Source organism: Anolis sagrei, chromosome 10 (assembly GCF_037176765.1).
Source record: "Anolis sagrei isolate rAnoSag1 chromosome 10, rAnoSag1.mat, whole genome shotgun sequence".
In the NCBI taxonomy this organism is placed as follows: domain Eukaryota; kingdom Metazoa; phylum Chordata; class Lepidosauria; order Squamata; family Dactyloidae; genus Anolis; species Anolis sagrei.
The window spans coordinates 19,607,924-19,628,683 of record NC_090030.1 but is presented as its reverse complement, the minus strand read 5'-3'; the positions used below and the strand labels follow the sequence as shown (position 1 = coordinate 19,628,683).

The following is a 20,760-nucleotide window of genomic DNA, read 5'->3' as shown; positions in this document are numbered from 1 at the left end:
CAGTAATAAATTACATATTTCTATATAAGGAAAGACTTTTTTGTCTGTAAGAGCTGGAAGCGTGGTGAGATCTCAATCCAAGTTTTAATATTTTATCTTGTACATGCTCATCCTTATTGTGATTGTGAATGATTTTTATATTGTTTACTGTATGTATTTTACTCTATTGTTGTTAGTGTTGTTGCAACTCAGGGTAGTTTCACCTTGCTCCCAAACAGCACCACACCAGAGCTGTAGATTTTGTAGTTTATTGAGAAAAAAGCAAAGTCAAAACATAGAATAAGAAATGCAAATGTTTCATAGCAGGACAAAGGCTTGAATGCAAAAACACAGTTCCCAAGATCCAAAGGCAAAAACATGAAGCATAATCATTTCGGAAATGATCAAACAAGAGTCCATGGTAGAACAGTGAAACACAAGACCCAAAATCCCAGATTCTGGAAGCCAAAAGTGTGCTGCTTAAAACCAAGGTTAATCCATAGAACTTTGCATGGAAAGAGCTGCGTTGAACTGACAACTCCCGTTTGTCAGCCAGAAGGCTAAATACCCTTTGCAAACATGAACGCATTGCGATGACCCTTGGCCGACTTGGCTTCTCACTTACCAGCTAAGCGAGAGCTCCTCTGAACCCTTAATTTTAAGCGTTCTTGCCTGCTCATTAATTCACTATCTTCAAGGCTTTCTTTATCTTGGTTCAGCTGGGCTAAATCACCGTGGGAAGGCTGAGAAGGCGAAGACAACTCCACCTGGCCATTATCTATCCCACTGACATTCTTTTCCCCTGAGAACTGACTTGATGTTTCCCCTGCTGCACCGTCTGAAGCAGGCACAACAGAAATCTGAATCCCATCATCCTCTTCATCAGGGAACTGTGGGTCTTGGAACTCTGGCTCACAAGACCCACAGGGTGCAGTTTCAGACTCAGAATCAAACTGAGTCACAACAGGTGTTTTGGTTTTATTTGTCTTCATGTATATGTTTTTAGGGCTTGGCCTCATGTAAGCCGCCCCGAGTCCTCGTTGGGGAGATGGAGGCGGGGTATAAATAAAGATGATGATGATGATGATTACTATTATTATTATCTCTATCTATAAACAGTTTTGATGGGCATCTTTTGGGAATGCTTTAGAAGTATCTTCCTGCCTGGCAGAATGGGGTTGGACTAGATGACCCTTGGGTGTCCCTTGCAAATATAAGATCCCATAATCCTATATTGATGACCTCACATCATCTCCACCACTTATAGAGACTCCAGCTGGCTCTGTAAAAAGAGCAGATAATCCTAAACCAAAAGTATTTCCGCTGGCCTTTCAGCTCTGCATAATATTATTTCATCTCTTTCCTTTTTTTCTCTTTGATGAGATGTAAGAAATGGTTTTCTCTGCTGCTGCTCCTGCTTCGGCTCTTCATTTCCATGAAAGGAAGCCACCCTCCCATTGCTTCAGAGGGCCACTAACAGCCTGAGACAACGCACACATAGATACTCTCCGATTTATGGAAATATATTCCATCCTTTTCGGGATAATTTGACACAAAGAGGATCCTGCCGGGAGACCCGACAAACTCTCTGTAAATGAACAGAGTTCAGGAAAGGAAGCCTTCATTAAAAAGAAAAGTCGCGGACTGTCTTGGGTTTGGGAAGGAAGTTGAAAGACCCAGAAAAAGGTCTTGAGGTGTCTTAATGGGATGCGTGCCAGAAGCCCAGCAGTGAAGCGGAAAGTCGTGCACGTGGATCCTGTAATCTTTTCTATCTAAAATGTTCTGAAGTGGAAAGTAATTTAGTGATAATATAACTTTTTTTTGCAGAGAAAAGACACTGAGGTTCAAACCCAGCATTCAGGCCAGAACAGACTCCTGCCCAAAGAGCCAAGTCTGGGGTGCATCTGCATTGCAGAAGTGAGTCAAAGACCCTCTCCAAGGTGCTGCATCCAATTGTGAACTTAAGGTGTCCAGAATGAAGGCAAATTGACTCCCTTTGAACTGCCCTGGATCAATGCTATGGAGTCTTGGGTGCTGTAGTTTGGTGCGGTCCTAGCACTCTTGGGCAATGGAGACAAAACATATTGTAAAACTACAATTCCAAAGATGCCATAACAAGGAGAGGAAGAAGAGGAAGAGGAGGAGAACAAAAAGAAGAGGAAGACGGAAAAACAAGAAGAGGGGCAGGGAGAAGGAGAAGAAGAAGAACAAGAAGAGGAGAAGGAGAAGAATAAGGAGAAGAACACGGAGAAGAGGAGGAGAAGGAGAAGAAGAACAAGGAGAAGAAAAAGGAGGGGAAGAAGAGGAAAAGAAAAAGGAGAGGAAGAACAAGAAGAGGGGAAAATGAGGAAGAGAAGAGGAGAAGGAGAGGAAAAATGGGAGGAAGAAGAAGGGAAAGAAGAAGAAAGAGGGGAGGAGGAAAATGAGGAGGAAGAAGAATGGTGATGAGGAGAAAGTGAAGAAGAGGAATAAGAAGAAAAAGAAGAGGAAGAAGGGAAAAGAAGGAGGAGGAGATGGAAAAGAGGAGGAGCAGGGAGAAGAAGAACAAGGAGAAGAAGGGGAGAAGAAGTACAAGAGGAAGAAGAGAAAAGGAAAAAGGGAGGAAGGAAAAGGGAAAGAAGGAGGAGGAGGGGAGGAGGAAGAAGAATAGTGAGGAGGAGGAGAAGAGGCAGGAGAAGAAAAAGGGGAGGGTTGAGTTAGGGTTAGGGGGTTGTAAGAACATCAAGAAGTATTAGATAATAATCCACAAGCACTGCCAAAATATATCAAGATAAAATACGATCTGAAACCGGAATATTATTTGTTGAATATAATAGACTTTGAAATTGGAAAAAATGAAGAGAAAATTCCGTTCTACCTCACTGCCGCAGCGAGAATAACAGTCACCCAGAAGCGGAAAGATAAAGACCCTCCCATAATTAAGAACTGGCTCTTTAAGATTGGAGAAATTATGAATATGGACAGACTGTCACAGATAATAAAAAATCAGAAGAAAGAAAGAAAATCAAATCAAGTGGAATCAGCTTAAAATATATCTGCAGGAAAAAATGAAGATCAATACATAAATAGGATAGTAAAGACATTCGGATAGCAATAACTCAAGGAAACTCCTTTTTTTAAAAAAAAATGATATTTACATCTCTGTAGAATGAACTGGAAGCTCCCCACCCTAAATGCCCTTCCCTCCCGATATGCCCCTACTATCCCAACCCACTCTCCCCTCATCATTTCCCCAACCCTAACCTTCCCGAACCCCCAAACCAATTTCCCCAAATGACCAGGCCTTTAAGCTCCTCAATTTCCTACTTTCCTATCACCACTATTGTTCCCCCTCCTTAATTGTAATCTACAAATGTCGACTAATAAAAACTAATTCTAATAAAAAGAGAGAGAAGAAAAAGGGGAGGAAGAAGGAGAAAAGAAAGAGGAGGGAAAGGAAAAGAAGAGGAGGAGGAAGAAAAATAGAGACGGGAAGGAGAAGAGGAAAGGGAAGAAAAAGAGAAAGAAAACGGGAAAGAAGAAGGACTAGGAGGAATAGGACAAGGAAAAAGAATGGGGAGGAGGAGAAGGCGAAAAAGAGGAATGAGAAGAGGGGGAAAGGAGGAGAATGAAAAGAAGGAGGAGAAAAAGAAGAGAAGGGAAAAGAAAAGAAAAGAAGAGGGGGAGGAAGAAACGTAGAGAAGGGGTGGAGAAGAAGGAGAAGAAGAAAAGGGGAAGAAGAAGGAAAAAGAAGAGAAGAAGGAAGAAGAATGGGGAGGATGATAAGGCAAAGAAGAGGAATGAGAAGAAGATGGGGAAAAGGAGGAGGATGAAAAGAAGAAGTGGTGGAGAAAAGGAGGAAGAAGAAAAAGGGCATGAAGAAGAAGGGAAAGAAGAAGTTGAAGGTGGAGAAGAGAAAAATGAAGAGGAGGAAGAGAAAGAACGGAGAGGAGGAGAAAGAGAAGAAAGGGGACGAGCAGGAAGAAAAGAAGAAAGAGAAGAAGAAGGGGAAAAGCAAATGGGGAGAGAAGGATAATTGGAAAGAAGAATTTATCTGTGACATTTATATGCTGCCCTTCTCACCCCGAAGGGGAGTCAAAGTGGCTTACAAGATATATATACATACAATATATTATATGATTAGCATAGTAAAATATCAGTATTAAATATTACTATATTGTACAATACCCTTAAAGGTAAAGGTAGTCCCCTGACATTAAGTCCAGTCATGTCTGACTCTGGGGTATGGTGCTCATCTCCATTTCTAAGCCGAAGAGCTGGTGTTCTCCATAGACACCTCCAAGGTCATGTGGCCGGCATGACTGCATGGAGCGCCGTGACCTTCCCGCCGGAGCGGTACCTAATGATCTACTCACATTTGCATGTTTTCGAACTGCTAGGTTGGCAGAAGCTAGGGCTGACAGCGGAAGCTCACGCCGCTCCCTGGAATCGAACCTGCAACCTTTCGATCAACAAGCTCAGCAGCTCAGTGCTTTAACCCACTGCGCCACCGGGGGCTCCACAATACCCTTATATTGTAATATTATTAGTAATATTACATGTAATATAAAATATATAATTATAATATATTATTATTAGTATCATATTGCATTACATTATAATATTATAAATATTATATGTATACACAACGTATTATAATATATTATTATAAGAAGGGAAAGAATGAGGAGGAGGAGGAGGAGAAGGAGAAAAACGAAGAGAGAGAGGGAGAAGAAGAAACAACAACAACAACGAGTGAAGTTTCCCAAACAACTGCAATCCTGCTCCAGCGTCTGGAAGGTAGACTCCCAACCGGAACCGGAGTGCGTTGGAACTATGTTCCGGGGGAACAATAAACAGCGTTACTCCCGACGCTGCTCAGTGGTTGCCGTGGCAACGCGAGAGGCCTGCAGGAGGAACCCAGGCCTCGCTTTACAAGGATTTCGGTGAGGCCTGTTGTGAAGATGAACCGATGGAGCTGAGCTGGAACCAAAGCAGCCCCGTTCCGGATTATTCTGGGGATACATTTACTTCCTTCAGTGAAGAAGAAGAAGAAACCTGCAGAGAATATGACAATGAACCATTCGCTTCCTATTCCTCTGGAGAGGACACCGAATGGCCTGCTTCCTGGGATCGGTCAGAAAACACTAACCAGTCTTCAAGTCAAAATAGTGAAGGTGTGTCCAGCTGCCAGTAGGTTTTGGCTTTGGAAAAGAAGCTTGGGGTGCATCTACTAGGGATGTGCAAGCCATTAAAATGGTCCAGAAGTCATTTCGTTTCTAAAGCAGGCATGGGCAAACTTGGGCCCTCCAGGAGCTTTGGACTTCAACTCCCACCATTCCTAACAGCCTCAGGCCCTTTCCTTTTCCCCCTCAGCCACTTCTTAGGCAATCCCTTGTTGGACGAGTAGGATAGTCTTCCAGGATCAGTATTCTTGTGGATCTGGAGGAGATGTGGTTTTAAAAAGGGGATTTTCAGATATTTCCCCAATGCCCATATGTCATGATTTACTGCCATATTGGCCTATTTCTGCAGTAGGCCTCTGTTCACAGAAAATGCTGATTGTTTGAGAAATCAGTGCTCCAAAGAAGAAGTTACTATTCAAGGATAACCGCATATCTGGACAAAACCAGCTAGCTGTTGTCTAGTTAGAACCCCCAAGTTTCCCAGTCGCTCTGAAGCCATGTTTGCAACACACTAACAGATAAGATACAGTCATGGTCAGAGAACAATGAACCATAGTTATGTTATAGTTGTGCCATTGTTAGGATCCCACGTGTGCTATAATGCCAATCAAAATCATAAACAACTAATGAACAACTGCATAGCTAGCTTAGACCAATGAAATGATTTGTCTTCGGGAACCAATGAAAATGTATATTCCATTTACTATAAATGCTCTGCAGCCCCATTGGGGGTTGTGACAAACCCTTTGATTGCATCCCTATATGCTTGTTTGTCGTTATTGCTATGGCCACGCAATAATAAATAGTTTTTTGCAGTTTAAAGGATTCAACTTTTGTGGTGTCCATCTTTGCCCTCCCTATTGGAAAGGGGGCTTCTGCCTTTTGGGAAATATGTTGGTTTCGTTGCCCCTACAGATCCGTAGGTGACTGTCAAGTTTGGAGTATTATTATTATTATTATTATTATTATTATTTATTAACTTTATTTATACCCCGCAAAATCTCCCGTAGGACTCGATGTGGCTTACAAAGGCCAAGGCCGCCGACAACAACAACATACAATATACAATAAACTCATAAGCAAATAATAAAACATCAAGCAAAACAATAAAACAATAAAACAATGACACCGTTAAAGTCGAACTAGACTTTAGGGGGGTCAACTCCACGGAGAGATGACCCTTAGTTCCCACCAAAGAGGGAATGCTACCTTGGCAAGCCTTCAGAGAATCCTGATTCCAGCAATTTTATTTAATATTAATAATTGAAATGAGACTCTTGCCAAAGCGAAGAAGGGGCATCGAGGTTCAATGAGCGATTCAGCTGAGATCGGATGCACTGTAGGGATATTTCCACTACAAGCATAGCAATACAGAATTTACAGGGATTTTTATAGGCAAAATACAGGTTTGAAAGTTTCATGACGCAATTTAAAACCAAGGACCGGGCCAATGTAATGGACAAAGTTAAAAAGTGCTGTCGTGACAGGTAATATGTAGAGGTATTTGGGTAGGTACAATGTGCAGATAATCCTAAATCTCTAGCAAGATGTTTGGGACTTGAAACCAAGAGTTTCTATTCTGGAAAGACACACTGGAACAGCCAGGTCTTCAGGCGCTTCCTAACAATTGCTTTGGAAGACAGTGGTCGGGCATCCGGACAACGTGGCCGGTCCAGCGGAGTTGATGGCGGAGGACCATCACTTCAGTGCTGATGATTTTTGCTTCTCCCAGCACGCTAACGTTTGTCCGCTTGTCTTTCCAAGAGATTTGCAGGATTTTCCGGAGGCAGCGCTGATGGAATCGTTCCAGGAGTTGCATGTGATGTCTGTAGACAGTCTATGTTTCACAGGCATATAGCAGGGTTAGGAGGACAATAGCTTTATAAACAAGCACTTTGGTATCCCTACGGATGTCCCAGTCCTCAAACACTCTCTGCTTCATTCAAAAAAAGGCTGCACTCACAGAGCTCAGGTGGTGTTGTATTTCGGTGTCGATGTTCCACTGCTGAACGGCTCTCACAGTCAGGAAGTTCTTCCTCATATTCAGATGGAATCTCCTCTCTTGTAGATTGAAGCCATTGTTCCGCGTCCTAGTCTCCAAGGAAGCAGAAAACAAGCTTGCTCCCTCCTCCCTGTGGCTTCCTCTTACATATTTATACATGGCTATTATATCTCCTTTCAGCCTTCTCTTCTTCAGGCTAAACATGGCCAGCTCTTTAAGCCGCTTCTCATAGAGCTTGTTCTCCAGACCCTTGATCATTTTAGTCGCCCTCCTCTGGACACATTCCAGCTTAGAGTCAATATCTCTCTTGAATTGTGGTGCCCAGAATTGGACACAATATTCCAGGTGTGGTCTAACCAAAGCGGAATAGAGGGGTAGCATGACTTTCCTAGATCTAGACACTATGCTCCTATTGATGCAGGCCAAAATCCCATTGGCTTTTTTTGCCGCTACATCACATTGTTGGCTCATGTTTAACTTGTTGTCCACAAGGACTCCAAGATCTTTTTCACACTGCTCTCGAGCCAGGCATCTCCCATTCTGTATCTTTGCATTTTGTTTTTTCTGTCTAAGTGGAGTATCTTGTATTTGTCCCCGTTGAACTTCATTTTATTAGTTTTGGCCCATCTCTCTAATCTGTCAAGATCGTTTTGAATCCTGCTCCTGTCCTCTGGAGTATTGGCTATCCCTCCCAATTTGGTGTCGTCTGCAAACTACCACATTTAGTATCAACTTCCCGTTGCACATCGGGGGGGGGGGGGGGGGGGGAATGCCAGCTAGCTTGTAGAGTTTATCAACGGGTGTAGGTTTAAGACATCCTGTGATTATTCTGCATGTTTCATTCAGTGCAGGCATACTCAGCAGTTGAGTACGACAAGGTTAGGGTGATGTTCTTATTAATTTTGGGTTTGCACCCCATGTGCTGCCAGTAAGTTTTCGCAGGATGTTATTGCGTGCAGCAATTTTGTGCTTGGTGTTCAAGCAGTGTTTCCTATATCCTAGTGTTCGATCTAAGGTGACATCGAGATATTTAGGATGGAAACAATGTTCAAGTTCTTGACCTTCCCAGGTGACTTCCTGTTGGCTTCACAAAAACAATTGGAAGCATACGTAACTCAGATGTAAGGCATTAAAAGTTTACCGAAAGTTAACTTTCAAGAGAGAGTGCACAGGATGGTTATGGGTCCACTGCATGCTTTATTTAAAGTAAAATTGTCTCTCTGTATCCATGGGTTAAGCATCCACTGATTCAACCAAATATTTTTATTTGGGGGAGGGATCAAAAAAGCAAAGCATGATTTTACTATGGCATTGAATATAATAGAACTTAAGCATCTGTAAATTTTGCTACCAATTGCAAGGCCTTAGAATCAAATCACAATGTACACCAAGGCCCACTGCCACTTCCATAGTAGTTACTGGGAATTTCTCTTGGACCAGCATGTATAGGATTGCTATTCTAGTCTTCCATGGGTAGAGAGCTTCCTTCAGGGACTCCATTGAATGCAACACACACGTCTCTGTTGATACAGTTGGTGAACCAGCTTTGGTTTCCAAGTGTCCTTCATTGACTATTGATTTGGTGCCAAACATCATCGGCATGCCTCATGTACAGGCTACTTTGTGCTCTTGTTCTCCTTTCAAATGGCATTGTTGTCATTGTTATTATTTCCCCAAGTAATGTGGCTCAAAGTGACCTAAAATTGTATTGTCGAAGGCTTTCATGACTGGAATCACTGGGTTGTTGTAGGTTTTTTCGGGCTAGACCATGGCCATATAGCCCGAAAAAACCTACAACAACCCAGTGACCTAAAATTATTAAGTCCAATACAGTTTAAAAACCATACAATATTCATGCAACTCTCTCTCTCTCCCCACTTTTTTTAAAGTAATAAAGAACAGAGACTTTTTGGACCCAGCAGCATCCAGGGAGTATTTAACTAGAAAATGGATCAATCGTCTGAACGTCAACAAAGCTACTACTACTGCAGTTGCCAGATCTACTGTGGAACCAGCTAATGGTGAGTTCATGTTCAGAGTCACTTGGAAGCTGATAGAAAACACTAATTTCTCTCTTCAAGCCCTTCCGCTGTTGACTGGCTGGCACCTGTTTCTCTCTTTCTCATATTTCTCTTCCTCTCTTCAGAATATCCAAACAATCCCATGGCCAAGGCCATGATTGTCTGCCATCTGCATATGAGGGCTGTTTTTTTTCTCTGGATAGCAGCCTCTCTCTATTTATGACACTTTCTTGCTTTCAGAATTGGTCTATAATAATATTTTTTGTTCTTATGATTGTAGAATGGATGCTTGTGTGAAACTCAATCCTCCAGTTTGTGGCACATCACTTGAGGTCTTTGGCCTCTTTTATATTTTTAATTTCATCATAAAATCCTCTTAACTGTAATAGACTGGGAGTGACAAATAACTCACTGAGAAGATTGACAGACCTGGAAAAAATGGGCTTAGCTGTTTGTTTGCCTGGTCCTGTCCTTGCAGGTTTTCTTAGTCTTTGGCTCTTGACTCAACTGCCTCAAGAGAGGTGTCCTTTGTGTGGCACAAAGCAACCTTTTCTGCTTTCAGTTTTTGCATTTGGTTTCCATAGCATCAGGGTGCTTCCCAGGTGTGAGCGCACTTGTTCTTGCTGTGCCTCCAGCAAAGGACTGTTTGCAAGAAGTCTAGAATTGCCTTTTCCACCATATGCAAAATTACTATGTTTGTGTGAAACATAAATTGATGTTGTATTTAGATTTGGGCCACAAGTCTGCAAGACATCTCATTATGGCATTTTGTTGGGGAATCTGAACTGTAAAGCTCAAAATAACTCTCAGTTTGAGTGATTCCACCTCCTGTTCAAGGAGCTCCACTGGCTGCCATTCATTTACCGGACCCAATTCAAGGTGCAGGTTCTTACCTACAAAGTCCTGAACAGTTTGGGACCCGCCTACCTGTGTGACCACATCTCTGTATACGAACCCACACGATCTCTTCGTTCATCTGGAGAGGCCCTGCTCTCGATCCCGCCAGCATTGCAGGCGCAATTGGTGGGGACGAGAGAGAGGGCCTTTTCGGTGGTGGCCCCTCGACTCTGGAACTCACTCCCTAAGGACATCAGGCAGGCCCCAACTCTGGCAGTCTTCAGGTGGAACTTGAAGCCGTGGTTGTTCCAGTGTGCCTTCCCGGAATAATGATCCCTTAGCACTTTGTCCCTCTAAAGCACTTTACATTTTTAGGTCTGCTCCTATGTCTTTTCACAAACGCCACTATCACCTTTTCGTCCATGTTTCAGCACTATTTCCAATTTTAATTTTACATTTGGCCTTCCCACAGTTTTTAATTGTATGTTGTCTTATTGATAATGTTTATTTATTTATTTATTTATTTATTTGATGCACTTATTAACCGCCATTCTCAGCCCTTACGGGCGACTCATGGCGGTGTACAGTACACATAAAAAGACAGTTACAAAGGCCAGTATCAACAACATATAACTATACGACAAATACAAACTACATAAAAATCCGCTTCGTCTCTTAGTAGAATCATAGCCAGTCTCATCTTCCTTATACCATTCCAGTTCTCATTACCGTAATGTTGTTGCTTAGCACTTAATTAAATGCCCTCTCGAACAGCCAGGTCTTAAGGCTTTTTCGAAAGGACATGAGGGAGGGCGCCTGTCTGATGTGTGCCGGGAGAGTGTTCCACAGCCGGGGGGCCACCACCGAGAAGGCCCTCTCCCTCGTCCCCGCCAGCCGTGCCTGTGATGCAGGCGGGATCGAGAGAAGGGCCTCCCCAGACGATCTCAAGGTCCTCGTGGGCTCGTAGGCCAAGATGCGGTCAGAAAGGTATTTTGGGCCGGAACCGTTTAGGGCTTTGTAGGCCAAGACCAGCACCTTGAATTGTTATATGTTTATTATTCATGTTTTTATTTTAATTGCTTGTATTGTTGTGATTATTGCTTGTATTGTTGTGATTATTGCTTGTATTGTTGTGTTTGGGCTCGGCCTAATGTAAGCCACACCGAGTCCCTTGGGGAGATGGTAGCGGGATACAAATAAAGTGTTATTATTATTATTATTAATAATAATAATAATAATATAGCAGAGTATCAGAAGTAAACCTCATAACCAGCAGAAACTTATGTGTGGTGAGTTAGGATAAACTTTTATTTCCTGGACTGCACAAGTTTCTTGTGTTATCAAGTTTCCAGATCTCAATCAGTAGCTAGACTAGAGATAGAATTCCTATGTATATTTCCCCAAAAGGCGCTTTGTCTTTCCTCCTCTTCCTGCTAGCCATTGTCTCCTCCCCCTTCAAGGATGTAGCACTGGAATTCTATGAGGGAACTTCCTCTTTAAGTTTTATTGCCCTTGGGTTGACCATGTGGTCTCCTCCATTGTCTCTTCTGCATTTTCTTCCCTTCCAGTAAGGATGCATTTTGCCTCTCTCAAGGCAAAATGTAGCTGCATGTACATTTCAATGTTTTACCTTCCTTAGACAATGAGATTTAGTAAGCTACTTAGAATCCCAAAATCTGAATTTTTCTTATTCCAAGCATTTTGGGGGAGGAATACTCAACCTTTTTATATCACATACAGTGTGTTGTTCTCTGTCTCTGTTAAAACCCTATCTCCCTGGTGTTTACTTCTGTTTGCAGATTGAACACCTTGCATTTCATCCAAAAAGATCTCCACAGAAACAGTTTTGGCCATAGTGAAATATTTTGTCAGAGTATAAAATCATCCTGCCTTTCCCAGGTTCTTTGCAGGCGCTCTATATTTGGAGCTATATTTGGGTTCAGCAATATATCCTTAATCATAGCAGCAGTGTCTTCAGGCTGCCTCTCTGAAGGCAGAACAATAACCTGCATGAAATAACCGCTGCTGCTTTTATGTTCCCAAGCCCAAAATTGTCTCTCTTGGAATTTAATAGGACGTTGGCGTTTGCAGCCAGGGGAGCCTCTTACAATTTGTTTTATCTACTTGGAACTGGGTAGGAATAACTACTTAATCGTTTTTATGCATAATTGAAGATTAGCTGCAGGATAATTAAGGCCCACTCGGTAAGCTTTGGGATAATGGAGCAATTTGTCCATTTGAAGTATTACTTTTCAGGTGAATCATTCAAAAAATAAGAATAAAAAAATGTAAAGCCATAATCTAGCCTCACTATGATACTGTGAAACCTGACTCAAGCGGCTGCCTCTCAGAAGTCCCTCATTCGGGTTCCTAAATCACAAAGGCAAAAAACGCTTGCTGACAAAGCCCTTCAATTAAACTGGAGTGGTTTGTAATATCTGTTTAAATGCCTGCAATGCAGAGTGTTAAATCTAGACAACAGTGCCTTTATTCTTTTCCGATTTTTTTTCCTGGTCCTTTGCTAAATCCCAATCCGCCAGTGTTAGGCTACTTCTGTGGTTCTTTTAGGGGCTGACCCCAACCTTTTAGAAATCCCTCCAAAGTTGTTCTCCTTTTTTCTTATGACATAACGTCCTAATGGTTTCCAGGCTGAGTAACTGAAATATTTTACGTACTGCTTAGTTAATTGATAAAATAAGCCCAAAGTGCTCATTATTTAATTCCCCATTCTTGCACCTCTCCTTCCCCATAACTGAAATATGTCCTAATCCAACTCACCAGACTACAACTCAGAGGATTCTTTAGCACTGAGCCATAACAGTTAAAGTAGTGTCAAACTGCATTAATTGTACACCGTATAGACCGGAGTTTATCCTTCCAACATTTTCATTTGTTTTGCTGACATGTAATGTACTTTTTTGAGCCCCCGGTGGCACAGCGGGTTAAACCGCTTAGCTGCTGAACTTGCTGACTGAAAGGTCGACGGTTCGAATCTGGGGAGTGGAGTGAGCTTCTGCTGTTAGCCTCAGCTTATATCAACCTAGCAGTTCAAAAACATGCAAATGTGAGTTGATCAATAGGTACTGCTCCAGAGGGAAGGTAATGGTGCTCCATGCAGTCATGCTGGCCACATGACCTTGGAGGCATCTACAGACAATGCAGGGTCTTCAACTTAGAAATGGAAATGAGCACCACTCCACAGAGTCGGACACAACAAGATTTAATATCAAGGGAAATCTTTACCTTTAATGTACTTTTTGGCTAAATGGAATTAGTTAAATGGTTATCCCTAAGCGGTGAAATGAATTTCTTGCATTAAGGGCAGTTTCTGTGTTGCTTGTGTTTACTGCATTTCTGTTTTCTCTTAATTATTGCAATCTCTGCTCTGACCTCAGCCGTCTCATTCTTCCGACGGCACATACGTTTTCTGCCATTTTTCATTTCCATTTGCCTTTGCCATCCTCACCTCTCTCCACGGAGGGTCTTGTCTTTTGTCCTTGATACCGCGGTGAGCTCTGAAATTGCTCTCTCACGCTTTGCGAATGCTAATTCTCGAGAACAGGTTGCACAGATGGAAAGCTGATGCTGTTCCTCCTGCCCTTCAAAGAGTAATTGATATTTTTGTCTGGCTGGTGCAGCACTGACGCGGATTCCTGAGGCTTCGGAGGAAGAACTGGGAGCGCTCCAATCTTTCTGTGCTGTCAAGATTAACTGGCTTCATCATCCGCCAAGTTTAGCACCACCAAAGAGGAGAAAGTATAAGAATCAGAGCCATAGACGCACTTCTGAGAAGCTGACGATGGGTGATATCAACTGCATTGTCCCTGATCAGTTAGTGAACAGACTCCGTCTGAAAAATATCAAGGAGACCCTGAAGCAGGTACTAAAAAAAGAAATCTAACAGAAGCAATAACTCCCAAAAAGTTAAACAATGTAGGATTTCAACATTGTCAAGTGTTTCAGGATTCTTTCTGAGAAGATGGATACACACACACACAGAGGTTATTTTTCAAAATTACTTTAGATAGAAGGAACAATAGTTTGGGGGCATATTGGCTTGCTGCACGAAGAAACTCATACAGACCTGCGTTTGTAATAAAGACAGTTCCAAAAGTAAGATTAGCCTTAAGTAAAATAGTGGTTTTCCTGTAAGATGGTGTATTATTTAGGGCAGGGCCCTATTTGAAGCATAAGAAATGTTTATATATAATATTATATATACTGTTTATATATCAAGCATGGGCAAACTTTTTGACATGTTGTGTTTTGAAATTTGACAGGTGGGTCGGGCCCGTGGCAGATGGATGGAGAGTGTCTGTGTGAACTAATTGGAAAAAACAAACAAACAAATTCCTATGGACACTGTCTCGCTTGTAGTGCAAAAAAGAAAGAAAGAACGATACAATATTTAATATTTCAGTAGACCTCAGGGACCAGCCAGCCAACCCCTTTCTGCCATGCATAAAAAAGCACAATCAAAGCATTCCCAACAGATGGCCATCCAGCCTTTGTTATAATATTAATAGGACCAACCCCAGGGGCCACTCAGGCAACCCCCTTCTGCCATGTAGGGAAAGTACAATTGAAGCACCCCTAACAGATGTATTAGTATTTATTTATATATATACCATATTTATATACCCTCTCAGCCCAGAGGCAACTCGGAACAGCTTATAAGTAGCAATGATTCGATGCCTCAACAGTCATAACAATAAAAAAGTTAAAACACAAAATTAAAAAACTATTAAAACATTAACATACAATATAAAATATATAGTAGTAGTAGTGGAAATAATAGCAACCGTAGGGGCCAGTCAGTCAACCTCCTTCTGCCAAGCCAAAAAGGCACAATCAAAGCCTCCCCAACAGATGGCTGTCCAGTCTTTGCAATAATAATAATAGTAATAGGAGCAACCCCAGGGGCCATCTAGTCCAGCCCCCTTCTGCCATGCAGGAAAAGCACAATCTATGAATCCCCAACACATGGCCATCCAAGTCTTTGTAGTAGCAGTAACACAAGTTGTAGTAGGACTAGTAGTAATAGGAGCAACCCTAGGGGCCAGCCAACCAATCCCATTCTGTCATGCAGGAAAAACACAATCAAAGAATCCCCAACAGATGGCCATCCAGCCTTTGCAATAATAATAATAATAATAATAATAATAATAATAATAGTAATAGGAGCAACCCTAGGGGCCATCAAGTCCAATCTCCTTCTGCCATGCAGGAAAAGCACAATCAAAGCACTCCCAACAGATGACAATCCCATCTTTATAGTAATAGTGGTTTGTTTGGGTTTTTTTTTGTCGTGTCAGGAGCAACTGCTCCTGTTGTGAGAGAATTGGCCATCTGCAAGGACGTTGCCCAGGGGACGCCCGGATGATTTCTGATGTTTTGTCATCCTTGTGGGAGGCTTCTCTCTTGTCCCCGCATGAGGATCTGGAGCCGATAGAGGGAGCTCATCCACCTCTCCCGGGATTCGAACCTGCGACCTGTCGGTCTTCAGTCCTGCCAGCACAGGGCTTTAAACCACTGCGCCACGGGGGGCTCCTAGTAATAGTGGTAAAATAATAATAAAACTCTATCTCCCATTGCTAAGGGGTGACTTGATTGTGTGTTTCCTGAATGGCAGAAAGGAGTTGAACTGGATGGCCCCTGGGATTTCTGCTATTATTATTATTAATAATAATAATAATAATAGTGGTAAAATAATAATAATAATAATAATAATAATAATAATAATAATAATAGCAGAAATCCCAGGGGCCATCCAGTTCAACTCCTTTCTGCCATTCAGGAAACACACAATCAAGTCACCCCTTAGCAATGGGAGATAGAGTTTTGGAAGCAAGCAAGGCAAGGGGAAAGGGATCTGGGTGGTGAGGAAGGTGAGGAAAAAAGGCTTTTGGTGGCAAGGGAGATGGAAGGAGGAGGAGGAGAAGCAGGAAAGAGTAGGAAAAGCTTAGACGGGAAGGAGAAGAGATGAGGAGGGAACTGCAGAGGCCCTCAGTATGCTTCGTGGAGCACATTTTGAGAACCAAATCCAAATGTAACATACATTGTTGTCTTTCAATAAGCATAATTTAGCCTTGTTTATTGCACTGGTTTTGTGGAAACATTATATTAGCAAGGATAAACTATTGGGAGGTTGAACTTAGACATTGGCTAGCATTCAGGATCATAATATCACAGACCTCTTCCCCTTGATGCTGCTGATCCTGCATAAAGTAGGTTTGAGGGAGATTGGACGAGAAGGCATCACTTAGTTAATGCAAACAAAACTAAGCAGCTGATGTCAAAGACCAGTTATTATTTCTAGCAAAAGTCTTGATTAGTCCCCTTGGGGAGATGGTGGCAGGGTATAAATAAAGTTTTATTATTATTTGTTGGTTTTGCCCCTCAGTTAGCAGAAATCGAAATACACCAACCCTCGCGGTGTCCACACTGCGTGGAGAAAAGAGCAGAGCTGGCAGAATCTGATTTCCTCAGACGCAGGAAGGTCTTGATGGAAAAGGTCTTGCTCCAAGAGAAACTGGAAGACTACATGTACACCAGGGTAAGTCAGGACATTTTTGCAAGCGTCCCAATAATTCCTGATCACTTTAAATCCAATTGTTTGTCTCGACTTAAGCAGACCGTGACTTTAATGGAATTGGCATAAAGTCTTGATTTAACACTCAGCTGTTGATTCAGTTTATCTGGACTGAGACAATGAATTTCCACTCTCACAATCACCATGTCAGACTACACAGAGAAGCCATTGAAATACACAAGCATGTGGACAATTTCAACAGAAAGGAGGAAACCATGAAAATGAACAAAATCTGGCTACCAGTATTCAAAAACTCTAAAATTACAACAGCACAACAGAGAGGAAACAAACAAGGACATCTAATCACCTCTCAACAAAAGCTTGCTCCAGGCACTGTCAGGCCATTATATGCTTATCAAGGTGGTCAGTTGAAACATTCACACCTAGCTCCAGTCCTTTGTCCCACCCTGGTCATTCCACAGATATATAAACCATTTTTTCTAGTTCCAACAGACCTCACTACCTCTGAGGATGCTTGCCATAGATGCAGGCGAAACGTCAGGAGAGAATGCCTCTAGACCATGGCCATATAGCTCGAAAAATCCTACAACCCAATTTGCAGAGCTTTTCTTAAGCTGATTTATTTTCCTGTTTTATTGTATTCTTATTTTTTATTTATTTTATTGTGAAGTTTGTTTTGTGTTTTTGGTTTTCTTCTGTTGTAATGCGCTACTGGGCTTGGCCTCATGTAAGCCACCACAAGTCCCCTTTGGGCAGATGGTGGTGGGGTATAAATAAAGATTATTATTATTATTATTATTATTATTATTATTATCACAACAAGATGAGTCCACAGCAGACACTCTGCTGGCTGTTGAATTGGATCACACGTTGGACACTTCCCAAATGTCTAGGACCGTGTGATGTATCGGCAAATAATGCGTGCAGATCCCAGTAAGGTGGCCTTCTGCAGCTGGCAGATGGTAATTTTGTCAACGCCTGTTTAAGTGCAGGCCAAGGTCTTTAGGCACTGCACCCAGTGTGCCGCATCACCACTGGGACCACCTTTACTGTCTTGTGCCAGAGTTTTTGCAGTTTGATCTTTAAATCCTTGTATCGTGCCAGCTTTTCCAGTTGTTTCTCTTCAATCCTGCTGTCACCTGGGATTGCGACATCGATGATCCAAACTTTGTTTTTTAACACAATTGTGAGGTCAGGAGTGTTGTTTCTGTCTGAATTCTGTCTGTCTGAATTTGGAAGTCCCAGAGTAGCTTGATGTGTTCATTCTCAGTAACTTTTTCCAGCTTGTGATCCCACCAGTTCATTGTCACAGGCAGATGGTATTTGTGGCACAAGTTCCAATGAATCATCTGGGCAACGATGTTATGCCTCTGCTTGCAGTCTGTCTGCGCGATCTTCTTGCAGCAGCTGAAGATGTGATCTATTGTTTCATCTGCTTCCTTGCAGAGTCTACATTTGGGATCTGTTGTTGACTTTTCAATTCTGGCTTTCATGGCATTGTTATTATTATTATTAGTTGAAAAGGGTATTTCACCCAAAATGTGTGAAACCAACTTGGCAATTTGAGGAGAAATGTTTTCATGAATCTTTGGAGAAGTGGGATATTACTACTACTACTACTACTGTGGGGCTGCAGTGGCACAGGGGGTTAAACTGCTAAGCTGTAGAACTTGTTGATCAGAAGGTTGGCGGTCCAGATCCGTGGACAGGGTGAGCTCCTGTTGTTGGCCCCAGCATCTGCCAACGTAGCAGTTCGAAAATGTGCAAATGTGAGTAGATCAATAGGTACTGCTTCGGCAGGAAGGTAACAGTGCTGCATGCAGTCATGCCAGCCACATGACCTAGGAGAGGGGAAACCTCTACCTTTTCTTTTACTACTATTATAAAGGTAAAGATAAAGGTTTTTCCCTGACATTAAGTCTAGTCATGTCCAACTCTGGGGGGCGATGCTCATCTCCATTTCTAAGCCAAAAAGCCAGCATTGTCCATAGACGCTTCCAAGGTCATGTGACCGACATGACTGCATGGATTGCTGTTACCTTCCCGCCGGAGCGGTACCTATTGATCTACTCACATTTGCATGTTTTCAAACTGCTAGGTTGGCAGAAACTGGGGCTGACAGCGGAAGCTCATGCCACTCCCCAGATTAGAACCTGCGACCTTTTTTGTCAACAAGTTTAGAGCTGTACCTATTGATCTACTCACATTTGCATGTTTTCAAACCTCACAACCTCTGAGGATGGCTGCCATAGATGTAGGCAAAACATTAGGAGAGAAGTCTTCTGGAACATGACCATACAGCCCGGAAAACTCACAGCAACCCTATTGTTGTTGTTTTTGTTGTTGTTATTCTCAACAGCTCTTCAAAGGGAAACGTTTCACCATCTCTCTCATTCCTATTAGGATTCTCTCACCCTCATTGGAGAAATCCACCAGACCCTTCCTAAGCTTTCAGATGATCCAAGGCACATATGGCAGAGATTGAAGGAGAGAGCTCTGAAATCCTTGTGTGAGGCCTCCTAGCCCTGTGTGGGTCAATCGAGGCAGAACACAGATTCTGAATCCACGTAAGTTACTCCCTGGAGGAGTGGAGCCTTTGCAATATCAACAATCAATTCTCTGGGCAAACGTGTGTCATCTTTTGGGTCAGATACTGTGATCTCATTCTTCATCCCATCCTGAAGCAAAAAAAACCCAAACCCCTTAATACTATAGCTGACCTTTCTTCCTCCCCGCAGTCCCCATTATGGAAGAGGAAAGTATTATTGTTATTATTCTAGCAAGCCTCTGGCATTGTTTTTTTTTTTTTTGTTTTTTTTGTGAATTTCCTTTATGTGATCTTAGAGCAACTCAATGCTTCTGCTTCCATCTGTAAGGAAAACAAATGATTATCTTTTTCTCAAAGCAAGGAGGAGGTGTAATAACTGGGTTTCAGCCCAGTAGGTGCCTGCTCCCCCTTGTGAAATGTAAAGCTTGGAGAGCCAGGTAGATGAAAAGGGAGAGGAATGGCAGGAGAGGGAAACTGGAGCGTGTGAGATGGCTAACAAGGACAAATATATTGAGGAATTAATCTGCAACCCTGATGATTCCAAGGCAGCAAGCAGTGGCATCAAATTAAAGATGTTGTTTGTGGATAGGGAAGCAAGAAGAGCATGAAAGAGCTGACATAAATGTAATACAAATGTTGTCATGCTTGTTTTGTTTTTGAATTGGGATGATTGGTTTGTGGGAATTGATCATTCATATATATATATATATATATATATATATATATCACTGTTATGGTTATTCACTGTATATGTTTGAAAGTGATGTTTATTGGAAGCCACACAAAATAAAAAGGTTTGCCCTAAGTGCAATCAGTGAAATCTCTCCTTCCATGTGCAGGGCATAGTAGAATGGGAGTGGAATAAGGGTGACATTTCTCAGTTTGCCAACAAGGATTTTTCATCAGATATAATTTTAGGTCATTCTTATAGTGTGTTTTGAGCTGAATTCAGACCTGTGTTTATTTTCTCTCTCTCTGCAGTGAGGCTAATTGAATAATTAATGCATTTATCCACTGATGTCAATAGAATCTAATTGATATCAGTGCGTAAATACATTAATTATTTGATTAGCCTCATCACAAAAACTACACATCATAGAGAAAAAATAAACACAGATAAAAGTTCAGCTCAAAACACTCTAAAAGACTGACCTAAAATTATATCTGATGCAACTCCTGGAACAATTCCATCAGCACTGCCTCTGGAAAATCCTGCAAATCTCTTGGGAAGACAGGCAGACAAACGTCAGCATGCTGGAAGAAGCAAAGACCACCAGCATTGAAGCGATGGTCCTCTGCCATCAGCTCCACTGGACCGGCCACATTGTCCGGATGCCCGGCCATGTCTCCCAAAGCAGTTGCTCTACTCCGAACTCAAAAACGAAAAAATGGAATGTTGGTGGACAGGAAAAGAGATTGAAAGATGGGCTCAAAGCCAACCTTAAAAACTCTGGCATAGACACTGAGAAAAGCCCTGGCCCTTGAGCGCTTCAGCTGGAGGTCAGCTGTGACCAGCAGTGCTGTGGAGTTTGAAGAGGCACGAATGGAGGGCGAAAGAGAGAAACGTGCCAAGAGGAAGGCGCGTCAAGCCAACCCCGACCGGGACCCCCTTCCACCTGGAAACCAATGCCCTCACTGCAGGAGAAGATGCAGAT

At 42.3% G+C, this 20,760-nt stretch overlaps 1 protein-coding gene across 1 annotated transcript; it reads left to right on the top strand.

Annotated features, from left to right (window-relative positions):
• The first annotated feature begins 4,829 nt into the window (after positions 1–4,829).
• Positions 4,830–19,911, top strand: C10H8orf48 (chromosome 10 C8orf48 homolog). Its single transcript, XM_060756185.2, has 5 exons — positions 4,830–5,135; positions 9,036–9,167; positions 13,643–13,884; positions 16,408–16,560; positions 18,961–19,911. Exons 1-5 carry the CDS (start codon positions 4,931–4,933, stop codon positions 19,078–19,080), a joined length of 852 nt encoding a protein of 283 aa, XP_060612168.2. The 5' UTR covers positions 4,830–4,930; the 3' UTR covers positions 19,081–19,911.
• The last annotated feature ends 849 nt before the right edge of the window (positions 19,912–20,760 follow it).